The sequence below is a fragment of the Ranitomeya variabilis genome, chromosome 1, assembly GCF_051348905.1.
Source record: "Ranitomeya variabilis isolate aRanVar5 chromosome 1, aRanVar5.hap1, whole genome shotgun sequence".
In the NCBI taxonomy this organism is placed as follows: Eukaryota; Metazoa; Chordata; class Amphibia; order Anura; family Dendrobatidae; genus Ranitomeya; species Ranitomeya variabilis.
The window spans coordinates 594,645,880-594,663,101 of NC_135232.1; the positions used below are offsets into that span (position 1 = coordinate 594,645,880).

General features: G+C 44.1%; 1 protein-coding gene across 3 annotated transcripts in view; it reads left to right on the forward strand.

The window, feature by feature from the left end:
• INSRR (insulin receptor related receptor) overlaps nt 1–7,395 on the forward strand; it is a 47,137-nt gene extending 39,742 nt beyond the window's left edge. For all 3 annotated transcript variants that reach the window (XM_077258679.1, XM_077258696.1, XM_077258688.1), the window contains 7 exons: nt 1,810–1,880; nt 2,676–2,905; nt 3,067–3,177; nt 3,310–3,469; nt 3,985–4,114; nt 4,374–4,508; nt 4,668–7,395. In XM_077258679.1, coding sequence (XP_077114794.1) covers nt 1,810–1,880; nt 2,676–2,905; nt 3,067–3,177; nt 3,310–3,469; nt 3,985–4,114; nt 4,374–4,508; nt 4,668–5,013 — 1,183 coding nt within the window. In that variant the 3' untranslated portion in view covers nt 5,014–7,395. The remainder of the gene's footprint in view (nt 1–1,809; nt 1,881–2,675; nt 2,906–3,066; nt 3,178–3,309; nt 3,470–3,984; nt 4,115–4,373; nt 4,509–4,667) is intronic.
• Nucleotides 7,396–17,222: the final 9,827 nt, after the last annotated feature.

Below are 17,222 nucleotides of genomic sequence, written 5' to 3' on the forward strand. Positions count from 1 at the left end.
GTGAATCTCCTCCATTTTTGGCATATACTTTCTCCTGTGATTCACTTCTCTACATGCCTTCAGCACTTTAGCACTTTGCACTTTTTTTCTTTAACACCAATGGTACATGTCCTTATTTTAATGACTCTGACTATTTACTCTTGATATACCTTCTGTAGTTTTGCTACTGACCCTATTCTCTGGCAAGGCTTGTCCATTTGGACACATATATATTTGCTTTTACTGCTAACTTTACATTATTAGCCTCTATCTTGGTGCAACACTCTGCATGAAATTTTGTTGTATATGCCTCTATGGTTTATTGCTGTTTGTACGTGTAGGCACTCCTGTTAGTTGTGCCACCATTTCACCAGTTGTCTTTAATAAAGATGTTTTATTCTCAATCCAATTGCTTCATCTTTTTTTTTCTGACTCCTCTTGACCTATATTCAGTTTCTTCTCTGTCGGTTTTTAGGTTTCAGGTTTCTTGATATGTTAGAAACCTATGGTGATCTGAAATTTGACACTTATGGGTGGGACCAATTTGATGTTTCTTGAGTTGTTCCTAAGATAGATATCAGTCTTGCTTGAGACTATTTGAAATTCTACTTATTGTTTTTGTAAAAAACTTAAACCAAAAAGCAAAAAAGAAAAAGACAGATGACCAAAGGCGTTGAGCAGAACTTTAAAAAGGTCTCGACATAGAGTGATATCTATAGAAGCAATATCTGAAGAAACTTGCTTGAGACTGTTTGAGTTCTATTTGTCACCTGTAGCCAATTGTATTTAACAACTTGTTTTACTTTTTTGACAAAAGCGATGAGCAGAGCTTTCAAAAGTCTCAAAGACTGATAACTATAGATGGAACATCTCCAGAAACTTCAGTCATATATTGGTCCCACCATAAAGTGTCAACTTTCAGTTCTTCATGGGTTTCGCAAAACGTGTGCGGAAGCAATGACCCACCACAAATCAAAGTCCTAGAGATTTGCTCCAAATTCATTGTCAAAAATTGTTCACGAGAGGCAAAAAGTTGCACAGTCCAAAAAGTCTCTAGGAAGAGTATCTATTGGAGGAACATCTAAAGAAATGTTAGTGAATGTTTTCTTTAACGGAAAAAGTGATAAAAGGAGTACGTGACTGTTCGGACTGATTTTGACATCTACCTCTACGTTCCTCACAAACAATAAACAGGGTATGTTTATTCTTGAGGTCGGATTAGTTTCTCTGAAAATACCAGAGAGTTATCTGCCAGATTGAGTAAAAAAAAAGAATAGAAATTCTTTCTTTCTTTTTTTATTTGCTTTCAGTAAAATCTAGTAGAAACCTGCTGTATCCGGTGACTCTTGTCTGATTTCTGCAGGAACTGCTGATCACAGGTCTGCCTTGTGGATATTAGATACAGTAAATGTTTAATCAATGCCATAAATCAAAGTAAAGGAAGTTGCGGAAAGTTTATCCCCCAGATATTGAATCTACTTGTGACTTTTAAAAACAAGCCCACTTTTTTCTGTTTTTCCACCTTTTTTATTTTTTAGAAAAACATATATTAACGAAGTTCTACCTCCAAGGTCTTTCCAGAAATCGCAGCGAGTTAATGATGACGGAGCAGGGACGACAGGGCTTGATAACTAATAAAGGAATATACCTTTGTGTTTCTGTTCTGTGATGGACACGAATACAAACTGATAGATGGGCCCCATATTTATGACAATTGGGTCTGTTGGTCATTTTAGTGGAAAAAAATGAGTTGCATTTTGAATTGTAAGCAAAAGCTACATATAAAGGGTGGAGGGATGTAACTTGGTTCTTTTTGCTTTAATTTTTTAGAAAGAATGACGGCTACCCCATCGGAGCGCTGTACGCCTCTGTTAATCCAGAGTATTTCAGTGCTTCAGAAAGTGAGTACATGGCTAGGAATTTTTTTTTCCTTTTGAGAGACTGTGTAGATAACATAAATTGAAATTTTCAGTAGTTTGAGTATTCATAATGGTTCAAGAATGTTCCCTGGGCTAAAAGCGGCCATACACATTCAACTAAAGTAATACCCAAGTTTGATTTTTGGCACCTCTCTTGGAGAATAAGGTACAGAAAGGATTGGACATGTTAATTTTAAACATGGCTCATCCTTTGTCGTCAAGGAATATAAGCTATGCCATAGACAATGGCTTACTTCCCACTTAAGACATGTATGCTCAGCAAAAATAAGATCAGAAAGGATAGTTGTTGACAAATACACTTTTGGTCAACAGCTATTGAATGTGTATTGCCATGAAGACTTCATCATGAATCTGGAGTATCCTAACCACACAGCATCAAAGATCATAGTGAATTCCTTTTATTTAGAAGATCTAACAATCTTCAAGTTTCAGTACAGCTAAGGATGGACAATGGACCAGGTCTTAATGGAGGTTTTTGGGACTTGGTGGTCAGGGCTTCAATTAAGCCTTTATGGAAATCAGGTGGAACAATACCACAATTAAAGCAATATTTTGATGGTGGACCATGAACATAGGCTATCTAGAAGCTTGATGAGCAAGGTCTTTACACTTTTGGGCACCCAGTAGACCAGGTCTGTAGGGAAAACCAAGGTCCTCATAGAGTCTTCATGAAGGCTAAGCTGTCATCACACTCATACTATTGTCATTGCAAAATGAGGTGGACCTCAAAGCAATTTTAACATTTCTATATTACAGTGTACATTCCCGATGAGTGGGAGTTTCCAAGAGAGAACATTACCATCATTAAAGAGCTTGGCCAAGGCTCATTTGGCATGGTGTATGAAGGGGAGGCCAGAAATATTGCAAAGGAAGAAACTGTGACTAGAGTGGCATTGAAGACCGTCAATGAGTTGGCCACCATGAGAGAGAGGATCGATTTCTTGAATGAGGCATCTGTTATGAAAGCATTCATCTGTCATCATGTGGTAAGTGATGTTCTGTAGCAGGGCATTCATAATACGATTGTATCTGGTTCTCGAATTTGATTTTTCCAAAAATTTAACACAAGGTCTGTCTTCTATTCGGTTTTTAAAGACATGTTACAAGCCTTTAAATGTATTTTCTATAAACATGTTCTAATTGGCAGGTTCGTCTACTAGGGGTTGTGTCACAAGGACAACCAGCATTGGTTATTATGGAGCTCATGACCAGAGGAGATCTAAAAAGTTATCTACGTTCTCATAGAGCAGATGATGAGGTACAGATGCCTCTCACTTCTCTCTTGCCCCCCTTTTGCCTCTCTTACCTCCCTCTTGCTGCCCCTGCTTTCCTCTGTTAAGCCCCCGCTTGCCTCTCTCGAAAATAATCCCAGTATTTTTCTGCCTTACAGAATAATGTTAACACCACTCCTCCATCATTAAAGGAAATGATTCAGATGGCAGGTGAAATTGCTGATGGTATGGCTTATTTGAATGCCAAAAAATTTGTACATCGAGATTTGGCAGCCCGCAACTGCATGGTTTCGGAGGACCTTACTGTAAAAATTGGAGGTATGTTATTGATTTTACAAAGAAAGCCCAAAGGAAAGTTACACTTTTTGGACTCGTTATACTCATACTACTGTGCTAATGGTCATTCAAAACTGATAAAGGGGGAATCCATACCAATGGAAAGAGATATATGTAGATATACAGTAGATGTAGAGCTTAAAGAAGGGGCCCAAAAAAAAGGAATAGACTGGGACCACCAATATGGTTGAAAGCTTTGTTACCATGGACCATTTGCTCTATATTGGACTTTCTGGCATAAGTTCTGGCCAGCCTATAACATGGAGGCTTGGACCAAACAGAGCTGGGTCTTCTCTATCCAAGAGGACCATATCCAATCATTGACTGTTTTAGCACAATGCTTTTTGTGGATCCTAGCCGTTATATGGATAGTTCTGTGTGCACTCAGTCTTATAGTCGTCAGGTCCTAAACCCCTCAGTTGGTCATTTATCCACTATCGATTAGCAGTAATTATACATTTGTCTTTGGTAGACATAATATTTCTCTTTCAATCCAGATTTTGGCATGACCCGAGATATTTATGAAACTGACTACTATCGAAAAGGCGGAAAGTCCCTTCTTCCTGTCCGATGGATGTCACCAGAATCTCTTAAAGATGGAATCTTTACCCCGTACTCAGACGTCTGGTATGTCCCCTTTGGCTTATGAGTTGTCTTGCTAAAAAAGTTGTCCATCTTTTAAAATAATTCTTAGTATTTTTAATTGATTTATTCCATGTGAAATACAAATATATACTTTTTTTTAGAAAATAAAGTATTAAAAATGCTGAACACTATATTTCATGATCAATAATGGTTAAATTTATTAGTCCAAGCTGCTGAATATTGGGGCTAAGCTCAATCTGAGAAGAGGTACACCACTTTGACCTTTTTTTTTTTTCTACAGGTCTTTTGGGGTGGTCCTTTGGGAAATCGCCACCTTAGCAGAGCAGCCATACCAAGGCATGGCCAATGAGCAGGTCCTTCACTATGTCATGGACAACGGCATCTTGGAGAAACCTGAGAATTGTCCTGATCGACTGTAAGTGTTCTTGTGATCTTCCGTGCGCAAAGGAAGACTCTACTTGGTCAAAAGTGTCTTGTTCCTAAATTTAAAAAAATTAACATAGACCTTTAAAGCCAACTATTCTTTTTCTGTGGACAATTTATAAGTCTTGTTTAATATTTGCTTTCTTTCCAGGCATGACTTGATGCGTTGGTGCTGGCAAAAAAATCCAAAAAATCGTCCATCGTTCATTCAGATTTTGGAGAGTATTAAAGACGAGTTACAGCCCAGTTTCCAGCAGCTCTCCTTTTTTTACAACACCCACCACGAACGTAAGGAATCCAATGAAGTGTCCGACCTTGAGCAAGAGCAGACACAGAAAACCCTTTTAGAAAACACTCCACCATCAGCTTCTTCATTCTCCAACTTTGCCTCTTTGTACAAAGTTGAGAAGGACCATGCGTTAAGTGCCATAAACGCCAAAAAACGTCCTAGTGCCAAAAAGAACATTTATCACATCAATGGGAATGCAAAGCACTGAAAGTCTCAAAGTTTTGAGGGTCATTACAAAATTCCCATGTAAGACACTACCGGAGTACTGAAATAAAATGCCCGGACTGATGTGCAATTATCTCGACAGTCTTCTAACTGTCAACAATCTAAAAATGGATGTAATTTGAGTAATCAAATTCCATCTCTTTACTAATCATGGGAAGAGTCCTCTGGTGATTCTGAAGGTCGAGCAGAGTCTTTACCCGGTGTTTGTACAGCCAATTCCACTGTTATAGACTTATTGGTGTGATCTCGTGGACTTTGGTTGGGCAGAAGATGCTTTTTATGTACAATAGACCTTGAAAAAATGTTATTGTAAAGTTCTAGATGATAAAGGATCAATGTTTTGTCCACCTGGTCCCAAATCTGGTCTGATCTTTCCTCCCCACCACATCTCAGTGTTTTCTAATTGCATCTCAGGGTTGTCCTATATTTTATTTATGCCCTATTTTTGTATTACACAGTTTGAGATTTTTGTGTGATGATTGATTATGCAGTCACTTTAGTGCATGGTTTTTACAAATTTGTTTAGAAAGGATGTCAAAGACTAAGGTGATGGCCACCTTCTTGAAATGGCACTTTAGGCAGCTTGACGTTCTAACAAGTATTTGTTGGATGATTTTACAGAAATGTTATTTTAAGTGCTGAAAATGTAAAGATTTGTTAACCTAAGGGTTTTTCTGATATCCTAATAAACATCTAGTCTGAAGTCAAATTTATCCCAAATTTGAGGCACGCCAAGAGCCTATGGCTTCACAGTATGAGGATGCCTGGGGTTCTTCAGGCTTCGTACACACAGGTCCACCATTTACATATATCTCATGGACCATCAAGAGACCCTAATGGGACCCTCATGATTTTTTTGTTTGTTTTTAATCTTTCCACTTTTTTTAATAGTTTAACAGCTAATAGAGCTTCCTTCAAACTCAAAAATTAGCCAGTTGTCTTAATGAGGAGATTTCAACTGTTACCAGAAGATGGGGACTCATGAAATCCCCCTTTGCCCTCTGCAGTCTCTAAGTGGAAAGTTTTTTTGTGCACTTTAATCATACTACAAGCCAGTAAAGTAGCGATGATATGCCCAAAGAGGCTCAACATACAGCTTTTTCAAGACTATTGATGATTTGTATTAGTATTTTACTCTTTGTATTCCTACTTATCGCCTTTAAAATTGACTTTGCTTCATATCATAAGGACAGGAGCCACTTCCAGTAGCAATTACAAAGTGGAGACCTAAACGGGTCATGCTACCCTTCCTCTACTACAAGGGGCAATCTAGCACTGGCCCTTTCTATCCTAACACTTTGGATCAGCAATATGCTAAATTACAGAAATATATTGGTATATCTAAGCCTGGGCCTGTGGCGGCTGAGCATGACTGGGTCAGCATCATCCCCCCTCAGACCTTACATTTGGCAGAACATGAAGATGCTGGGACCAATGTCTCAGAAAAGAAGAGATTGCAGAATTGATTTCCAGTACTCCGTGGCTGCTGGACAGGAGGAATACGAATCTCCTTGCCTACCGACATTCCCAGCTTCTTTTTTGATTTGCTGGGTTGAGGCAAAGTCATCATTATGGCGTAATGCAGACACATGGCGTAGTGCCAGCCCGGCTAATAAAAGGAATAGGCGAATGTAGGGAGGTAAGGAGATTCATTGGCCGGCTGTCCAGTGGATCAGAGTCCTACTAATCAATTCTTCCATCTCTACTCAAGAGTAATGTTTTGAAGAAACACACTTTGGACTAGTGCAGGCCCTGAGGGGGATGTCTCATGACTAATCACACATTTGCACAACTGTATGTCACTGTCTGAGCATTGACCATGATGCATGGACTGTCCACGGGTCTCCCGACAGCCTCGTATATGGCTGAGACTGTTATGTTCTGGCCATTAGACCTGCAGACACTGTGCTCTGACCATGACACACTGTTGTATGAATGTGGCATTAGAGAGAATCCTGGTCAAGCTATGCTGCCTGAGGTCAAGGCCTAGATGTAACACTTATCCATTTTGCCTGCAGGTTTCTTTTAGTCAAACAATTGAACACAGAAATGCGTGAAATATCAGTTGGACCCTGTCCTTTCCAGTTGGTTATAGTGAAGACCCCCTAGACCCCACACTGTTTATGAAAGCTGTAGGGGTCTGACATGAAAGTGATGTGATGTGGGATCATGAGTCTAGCACTAGCTGCGGCCCTGAACCCTCCACCCTCCTGACTCTACAGTCCTGCTCTCCACACAGTGTAGCTCATTGCTCTGCATGTATAACACTATTGCGTTTGTCATGTAAATCTCCAGAATTTGTTCTTTCCAGAACTGTTTTTATTTTTTTACTTTTTGTGTTATTAAAACAATTTATGGATTTGTCTATGTAAATTATGCGGTTGGACATTTAACACATTATAGTGATTTTCATGGTGTTGAACAGCAGCTGTAGGAGGTACCCCTATTTTATACTGATAGGAGATTCTGGCTGTATAACACATTTGGCAAACAAAGGGTGAGGAGTAAGCTCAACTCCTTTGCACCATATGCAGCAAGGTAATGGTGAAAAAATTAAAATATAACTTTTAATAAGGCTAGGTTCACACTACGGTTTGTATACGCAGCATAGGGCTGCATACTTCTTAACTATAGATCCGCATCCATCCTGCGTACCTATCTTTAACATTGTGTATGCAGGGACATGCGTTGTCATTAGGGTTGAGCGAAACAGATCGGTCAAATTCAAAAATCGCCGACTTTCGGCAAAGTCGGGTTTCATGAAACCCGACCCGATCCCAGTGTGGAAGGGGCCGTGGGCGGTCGTTGCCAGCTGGTAATGATGATGATGGTGGTGGTGGAGCATCTGGTGGTAGTGGGAAAAGCAAAATAGCACCTAAGGCTCGAGTTGTTGAGCCAGCGTCATCGTCTGGCTACACAAGGCCTCGAAGGCTCCCTTATCTGGGAGTAGGAAAATGGCTTTTAAAGCCGGAGCAGCAGGAAAAAGTTTTGGCTTTCATTGCTGACTCAGCCTCTAGCCCTTTCGCCTCCTCTTCAGAAAGTTCGAAATATAAAAGCAGCGAGTCATCAGTGTATGCTCCCAGTCAGGAACAAGTCGCTTCCTTGTGTCCTTCACCCAAAGCAAAAGTGAAGGATGCGGCAGGCGACACTAGAGTTTACTCCATGGAGCTCTTTACACATACCGTGCCAGAGTTAGAAAGGGAAATAGTTAACAGCCCATTACAAGATGAATCGGACATGGAGTGCACAGATGCACAGCCACAGCTAGATTATTATGCTGTTCCATTGACTAAGATCACTACATTGCCCTCGCAGTGTACTAAGCCAGAATCTGACCCTGATGACACTATGGTGCCCCGTCCCGAGCGCTATAGCACCTTACACGGTGACACAGAGGAAGGTGCACATGTCATTGAAGAGGAGGTGATGGATGACCCAGTTGTTGACCCAGATTGGCAGCCATTGGGGGAACAGGGTGCCGCAGGCAGTAGCTGAGAAGCGGAGGAGGATGATCCGCAGCAGGCATCTACATCACAACAGCTTTCATCTGGCAGGCCCGTATCTGGCCAAAAACGTTTGAAAAAAAACAAAAACACTTTTAGGACAGCGTGGCCATCCGGTGAAAGTAGCACAGCGTGCAATGCCTGAAAAGGTATTCGATAATAGGAAGAGTGCAGTGTGGGAATTTTTTAACCAAGATCCGAATGATCATTGCAAAGTTATCTGTAAGAAATGCTCAAAGACCTTTAGCAGAGGGAAGAATGTCCAAAATTTAAATACAACGTGCATGCGTAGACATTTAACCAGCATGCACTTGCAAGCCTGGACTAACTACCAAACGTCCCGTACCGTTGGTGCACCCGCTAAGAATGAAGGTAGTCAGCAACGCTACATTGCTTCCCTCACTGTAAGCCCACTGCTTAGGACACCACCAGCAGCAAATGTGGAGGTATCGTTGCAAGGCCAAAGCAATCAGGGAATCACAAGGTTCTTGGTAGGAAACACTGTATGTAGGCCAACATCAAGAATACCATCACCAACCCTCTCTCAATCTGCCATGTCCACCACCGCCCCCGCTAGTTCCACCATATGCAGCTCTCCAGTCCAGCTCACCCTACAAGAGACTCTCGTTAGGAAAAGGAAGTATTCATCCTCTCATCTGCGTACACAGGGTTTGAACGCCCACATTGCTAGACTAATCTCGTTAGAGATTATGCCCTACCGGTTGGTTGAAAGCGAAGCTTTCAAAGCCCTGATGGCCTACGCAGTACCACGCTATGACCTACCCAATCGACACTTCTTTGTGAGAAAAGCCATCCCAGCACTCCACCAGTATGTCAAAGACTGCATTGTTCATGCACTGAGGCAATCAGTCAGTAGAAAGGTGCACCTTACAACAGATGCATGGACCAGTAGGCATGGCCAGGGCCGTTACGTGTCCATCATGGCGCACTGGGTTAATGTGGTGGATGTAGGGTCCACAGGGGACAGCCATAGTGGGACAGTTCTGCCTAGCCCATGGTCTAGGAAATGGTTGGCAGTAGGCGTTCGACACCCCTCCTCCTCCTCCTCCTCCAGAAGCGAAAGCTCATCCACAGAGCGCAGTCGCCCTACCACTCCATCCGCAGCTGCCAGTGTTGCACACGAGGTGTCCCATTATGGAACAGCTAGTGGTAAGCGTCAACAGGCTGTGTTGGAAATGAAGTGTTTGGGCGACAACAGACACACCGCGGAAGTACTGGCCGAGTACTTGCAGCAAGAAACTCAGTCATGGCTGGGCAGTGTACATCTTGAGGCAGGCAAGGTAGTCAGTGATAACGGAAGGAATTTTATGGCTGCCATAGCCCTTTCAGAACTGAAACACATACCTTGCCTGGCCCACACCTTGAACCTGGTGGTGCAGTGCTTCCTGAAAAATTATCCGGGGTTACCCACCCTGCTCCTGAAGGTGCGAAGACTTTGCTCGCACATCCGCCGGTCGCCCGTACACTCCAGCCGTATGCTGAACCATCAGCAATCGCTGAAGCTTCCCCAGCACCGCCTAATAATCGACGTTGCAACAAGGTGGAACTCTGGACATGCTTCAGAGGCTGTGCGAACAGAGGCGTGCTGTAATGTATTTGTGGGAGGATACACATACACGGGCAGGCAGTTGGATGGCAGACATGGAGCTTTCTGGTGTGCAGTGGTCGAAGCTACAAGACGTCTGTCAAGTCCTTCAGTGTTTTAAGGAATGCACATGGCTGGTAAGTGCAGACGACGCCATCATAAGCATGAACATCCCACTTATGCGTCTGCTGATGCAAAGTTTAACGCACATTAAGGAGCAGGCGTCTGCAGCCGAGGAGGAGAGACGCCTTGATGACAGTCAGCCATTGTCTGCTCAGGGAACTCTCCTGGACGAGGTGGCGGAGGAGGAGGAGGAGGAGGAGGATGGGGATGAATAATTATGGGAGGAGGATGCTTCTCAGGGGGCAATAGAAACTGGTGGCGTTGCAAGTTCAGGTACAGGTTTTTTGCGGGAGACAAGTGATGTTGATTTGCAAGAAAGTGCTCCTCAACCCAGCACAAGCAGTGAATTGACTCCTGGAAAATTGGCCCACATGGCTGATTATGCCTTGTGTATCCTAAAAAGGGACCCCCGCATTATAAAAATGATGACCGATGACAATTACTGGTTGGCCTGCCTCCTGGATCCACGATATAAAGGGAAATTACAAAATATCATGCCACATGAGAACCTTGAGCAAATATTGGCTACCAAACATTCAACTCTTGTAGACCGTTTGGTTCAGGCATTCCCAGCACACAGCGGCGGTGATGGTTCTCACACGAGCTGTAGGGGGCAACATGGCAGAGGTGTTAGAGGTGCACAAATCAGAAGTGGCGTTGGACAGAGGGGTTTTATGACCAGGTTGTGGAGTGATTTCACAATGACCGCAGACACGACAGGTACTGCTGCATCGATTCAAAGTGACAGGAGACAGCATTTGTCCAGTATGGTTACGAACTATTTTTCCTCCCTTATCGATGTTCTCCCTCACACGTCATTCCCCTTTGATTACTGGGTGTCTAAAATAGACACCTGGCCTGAATTGGCAGAATATGCATTACAGGAGCTCGCTTGCCCTGCTGCTAGTGTGCTATCAGAAAGGGTCTTCAGTGCTGCTGGTTCAATACTGACCGAAAAAAGGACACGTCTGGCTACCCAAAATGTTGATGATCTAACCTTCATTAAAATGAACCAATCATGGATTTCAAATTATTTTGCCCCACCTTCCCCTGCTGACACGTAGCTTGCCTGAAAAATGTCTTGCTTTTGGCCTCCTCTTACTGACTTCTCCAATTCCTCCATTTGCAGCTGCTAAATGTCTACCATAGGCCATTTTAATACCTCCCTAAATGGGCTGACTCCCCCCACAGGGCCGTGGTCACCACTTGGCGCAAGCACCCGTGTGAGTGCCGTTTGCCTGGACAGGTGGGTGTGCCCACTTTTGGGCGACAGCACTGGCACAGGGTCCCTCATAGTACAATGAAGTGTCTCTGACGGTGGTGGTGCACAATCAACGTCAGACACACTGTCGTAATATGAGGGGCCCTGTGCCAGTACCACCGCCCATGAGAGAATGTTCCCCCCCAGCTCAAACAGTGCTCTACCACTTGCAAAACTTACCTCTCACTGCTCCACCACTGTTTGGTCTGTGCTGTCAAATCCTTCAATGGCACTGCCAATACAAATTTGTTGAAATGATAGAGGATAGTAAAAATATACAGGGGCCCTGCCCTCCATTTAGACCAGTTGATACTGTGCGCGAACTACCACTGTCTGCTACTCAGCAGAGGAGCCCACCCCTGTACCTAGCTATGCCACCTGTTTATTTAGGAACATTGTTTTGGCAGACATTTAGCCCACTTTACTATTTTGGCCTACTAACTGTGTCAGCCACTCCTTCCAATTGTCCTCCACTGAACAAAGCAATGCCGCCTGTGTACTCCAGTTACAAATTTTGAACTGCATTTAGCCTACTTTATCATTTGGGCCTACTACATGTGTCTGTCTGCGCCACTCCTTACAGTTGTCCTCCACTGCACAAAGCTATGCCGCCTGTGTACTCCAGTTACCAATGTTGAACTGCATTTAGCCTACTTTATTATTTTAGGCCTACTACCTGTGCCTGTCTGCATCACTCAATACAGCTGTCCTCCACTGCACAAGGCTATGCCGCCTGTGTACTCCAGTTACCAATTTTGAACTGCATTTAGCCTACTTTTTTATTTTAGGCCTACTACCTGTGTCTGTCTGAGCCACTCAATACAGCTGTCCTCCACTGAACAAAGCTGAGCCTCAATTTTCATCCTGTTTCGAATATTAAACTGCATTTGGCCTACTTGTTTGGTTGGGCCTACTAACGGTGTCTACCGCTGCTTGTTGTTCTCCTCCACTGAACAAAGCTGAGCTTCAATTTTCAGCCTATATCAAATATTAAACTGCATTTGGCCTACTTGTTTGGTTGGGCCTACTAAAGGTGTCTGCCACTCCTCGCTTTTCTCCTCCACTGAACAAAGCTGAGCTTCAATTTTCAGCCTGTTTCGAATATTAAACTGCATTTGGCCTACTTGTTTGGTTGGGCCTACTAACGGTGTCTGCCGCTGCTTGCTGTTCTCCACTGAACAAAGCAGTGCCGCCTGTTTACTCCCGTTACCAATTTTGAACTGCATTTGGCCCACTTTATTACCTGGGCCTATTAACTGTGTCTGCCACTCATTACAGTTTTCCTCCACTGAACAAAGCAATGCCGCCTGTTTAGTCCTGCTACCAATTTTGAACTGCATTTAGCCTACTTTATTATTTGGGCCTATATCTGTGTTTCCTCCTCATCCTGCCCATTGCCCAGCCACTGCTAGATGAGTCTGCTGGTACAATAACCCAGACCACTACATTCCCCTTGCACTCTACACAGCCAGTATCTGACCCTGCTGAAAGTCTGGTTCCCCTTCCCGCATACTATACCACCTTTCACGGGGACAAAGAGGAAGGTGCAGATGAAAGTGCAGGTTCCTGTTGTGAATTCTGTTCTCGAACTCCCTCCTGTGGTCATGAATGGTACTTCGGTGAGTTCTGTCCGTGGACTCCCTCTGGTGGCTGTGAGTGGAGCTGCTGGTTCTGAGATTCCTTCTCCAGCTGCCCTCGTTTGGGGCTAGGCTGATTCTCTATTTAACTCCACTCAGATCGTTACTCCATGCCAGCTGTCAATGTTCTAGTACTGGTTCAGATCTCTCCTGGATCTTTCTGAGGACCTGTCTACTCCAGCACAAGCTAAGTTCCTGCTTGTTCATTTGTTACATATGGTTTTTCTTGCTTAGTTCTAGTCCAGCTTGCTATCATGAAACTACCTGGCTAGCTGGAAGCTCTGGGGGTGCAGAGTGGCACCACCGCATCGTGAGTCGGTGCGGGGGTATTTTTTGCACACTCTGCGTGGTTTTTGTAGCTTTTTGTGTTGACCGCAAAGATCCCTTTTCTATCCTCAATCTGTTTAGTTAGACTGGCCTCTCTTTGCTAAAACCTATTTCATCCTGTGTTTGTGATTTCCTCTTATCTCACAGTCAATACTTGTGGGGGGGCTGCTTTTACCTTTGGGGAAATTTCCCTGAGGCAAGTAAGGCTTTGTTTCCTTTCTTTAGGGGTAGTTAGCTCTTAGGCTGTGAAGAGGCGTCTAGGCAGAGTCAGGCACGCTCCACGGCTGTTTCTAGTTGTGTTGATAGGAGTAGGGTTTGCGGTCAGCAGAGTTCCCATTTCCCCAGAGCTCGTCCTGATTCCGTGTTTAACTATCAGGTCTTTCCTGGTGCACCTAACCACCAGGTCCATAACAGTACAGCTGGCCCACAAAGTGTTAATGCATCTCAATAGAGGGAAAAGAGAAGTTCTGAGACCATTTTTTTTTTCTCTGCAGTGTGTTTTGCCTTTCTTTTCCCCTTAAACTCTGGGTGGTTCAAAACTTAGGTGTGGATATGGACATTCAAGGTTTGTCCTCTAGAGTAGATCAACTCGCTGCAAGGGTACAAAACATTCAAGATTATGTAGTTCAGAATCCTATGTTGGAGCCTAGAATTCCAATTCCTGATTTGTTTTCTGGGGATAGATCTAAATTTCAGAATTTAAAAAATAATTGCAGACTGTTTCTTGCTCTGAAACCCCGCTCTTCTGGTGACCCTATTCAGCAAGTAAGAATCATTATTTCTTTGTTGCGTGGCGACCCTCAAGACTGGGCATTCGCCCTGTCGCCAGGAGATCCTGCATTGCGTAATGTAGATGTGTTTTTTCTGGCGCTGGGTTTGCTTTATGATGAACCGAATTCTGTGGATCAGGCAGAGAAAATTTTGCTGGCTTTGTGTCAGGGTCAGGATCAAGCGGAGGTATATTGCCAGAAGTTCAGAAAGTGGTCTGTGCTTACTCAGTGGAATGAGTGTGCCCTGGCAGCAATTTTCAGAAAGGGTCTTTCTGAAGCCCTTAAGGATGTTATGGTGGGGTTCCCCACGCCTGCTGGTCTGAATGAATCAATGTCCTTGGCCATACAGATCGATCGGCGCTTACGTGAGCGCAAAACTGTGCACCATTTGGCGGTATCCTCTGAGCAGAGGCCTGAGCCTATGCAGTGCGATAGGACTTTGACCAGAGCTGAACGGCAAGAACATAGACGTCAGAATGGGCTGTGTTTTTACTGTGGTGACTCCAACTCATGCTATCTCTGATTGTCTTAAGCGCACTAAGCGGTTCGCTAGGTCCGTCACCATTGGTACTGTACAGCCTAAATTTCTTCTGTCCGTTACTCTGATTTGCTCTTTGTCATCCTATTCTGTTATGGCATTTGTGGATTCAGTCGCTGCCCTGAATTTGATGGACTTGGAGTTTGCCAGGCGCTGTGGTTTTTTCTTGGAGCCCTTGCAGCATCCCATTCCTTTGAGGGGAATTGATGCTACGCCTTTGGCCAAGAATAAGCCTCAGTACTGGACCCAGTTGACTATGTGCATGGCTCCTGCGCATCAGGAGGATATTCGCTTTTTGGTGTTGCATAATCTGCATGATGTGGTCGTGTTGGGTTTGCCATGGCTGCAGGTCCATAATCCAGTATTGGATTGGAAATCAATGTCAGTGTCCAGTTGGGGGTGTCAAGGGATACATGGGGATGTTTCATTATTGTCAATTTCTTCCTCCACTCCTTCTGAAGTCCCTGAGTTTTTGTCGGATTACCGGGATGTATTTGATGAGCCCAAGTCTAGTACCCTACCTCCTCATAGGGATTGTGATTGTGCTATTAATTTGATTCCTGGTAGCAAGTTCCCTAAGGGACGACTTTTCAATTTGTCTGTGCCAGAACACGCCGCTATGCGGAGTTATATAAAGGAGTCCTTGGAGAAAGGGCATATTCGCCCGTCGTCGTCACCATTGGGAGCAGGGTTCTTTTTTGTGGCCAAGAAGGATGGTTCTCTGAGACCTTGTATAGATTACCGCCTTCTTAATAAAATCACGGTCAAATTTCAGTACCCTTTGCCTCTACTGTCTGATTTATTTGCTTGGATTAAGGGGGCTAGTTGGTTCACCAAGATAGACCTTCGAGGGGCGTATAATCTCGTGCGTATTAAACAGGGCGATGAATGGAAAACAGCATTAAATACGCCCGAGGGCCATTTTGAGTACCTGGTGATGCCATTCGGCCTTTCTAATGCTCCCTCTGTGTTTCAGTCCTTTATGCATGACATCTTCCGAAAGTATCTGGATAGATTCATGATCGTATATTTGGATGATATTTTGGTCTTTTCGGATGATTGGGAGTCCCATGTGAAGCAGGTCAGAATGGTGTTCCAGGTCCTTCGTGCTAATTCCTTGTTTGTAAAGGGATCTAAGTGTCTCTTTGGAGTTCAGAAGGTTTCCTTTTTGGGCTTCATTTTTTCCCCTTCTACTATCGAGATGGATCCTGTTAAAGTCCAAGCTATTTATGATTGGACTCGGCCTACATCTGTAAAGAGCCTTCAGAAATTTCTGGGCTTTGCCAATTTTTACCGTCGCTTCATCGCTAATTTTTCTAGTGTTGTTAAACCATTGACTGATTTGACCAAGAAGGATGCTGATGTGGTGAATTGGTCCTCTGCGGCCGTTGAGGCTTTTCAGGAGTTGAAACGTCGTTTCTCTTCGGCTCCTGTGTTGTGTCAGCCAGATGTTTCGCTCCCTTTTTCAGGTCGAGGTTGATGCTTCTGAAATTGGAGCAGGGGCTGTTTTGTCTCAGAGAAGTTCTGATTGCTCTGTAATGAAGCCATGCGCTTTCTTTTCGAGAAAGTTTTCGCCTGCTGAGCGTAATTATGATGTTGGCAATCGGGAGTTGTTGGCTATGAAGTGGGCATTCGAGGAGTGGCGACATTGGCTTGAAGGAGCCAAGCATCGCGTGGTGGTCTTGACAGATCACAAGAATCTGACTTATCTCGAGTCTGCCAAGCGGTTGAATCCTAGACAGGCTCGTTGGTCGCTGTTTTTCTCCCGTTTCAATTTTGTGGTTTCGTACCTTCCGGGTTCTAAGAATGTGAAGGCTGATGCCCTTTCAAGGAGTTTTGTGCCTGATTCTCCTGGGGTTCCTGAGCCGGCTGGTATTCTCAGAGAGGGGGTAGTTCTGTCTGCCTTCTCCCCTGATTTGTGGCGGGTGCTGCAGGAGTTCCAGGCTGATAGACCTGACCGTTGTCCAGCGGAGAAACTGTTTGTCCCTGATAGATGGACTAATAGAGTTATCTCTGAGGTTCATTGTTCGGTGTTGGCTGGTCATCCTGGGATTTTTGGTACCAGAGATTTGGTGGCTAGGTCCTTTTGGTGGCCTTCCTTGTCGCGGGATGTGCGTTCTTTTGTGCAGTCTTGTGGGACTTGTGCTCAGGCTAAGCCCTGCTGTTCTCGTGCCAGTGGGTTACTTTTGCCCTTGCCGGTCCCGAAAAGGCCTTGGACGCATGTTTCCATGGATTTTATTTCAGATCTTCCTGTTTCTCAAAGGATGTCGGTCATCTGGGTGGTTTGCGATCGCTTCTCTAAAATGGTCCATTTGGTACCCTTGCCTAAATTGCCTTCTTCCTCTGATTTGGTTCCATTATTTTTCCAACATGTGGTTCGTTTGCATGGCATTCTGGAGAACATCGTGTCTGACAGAGGTTCCCAGT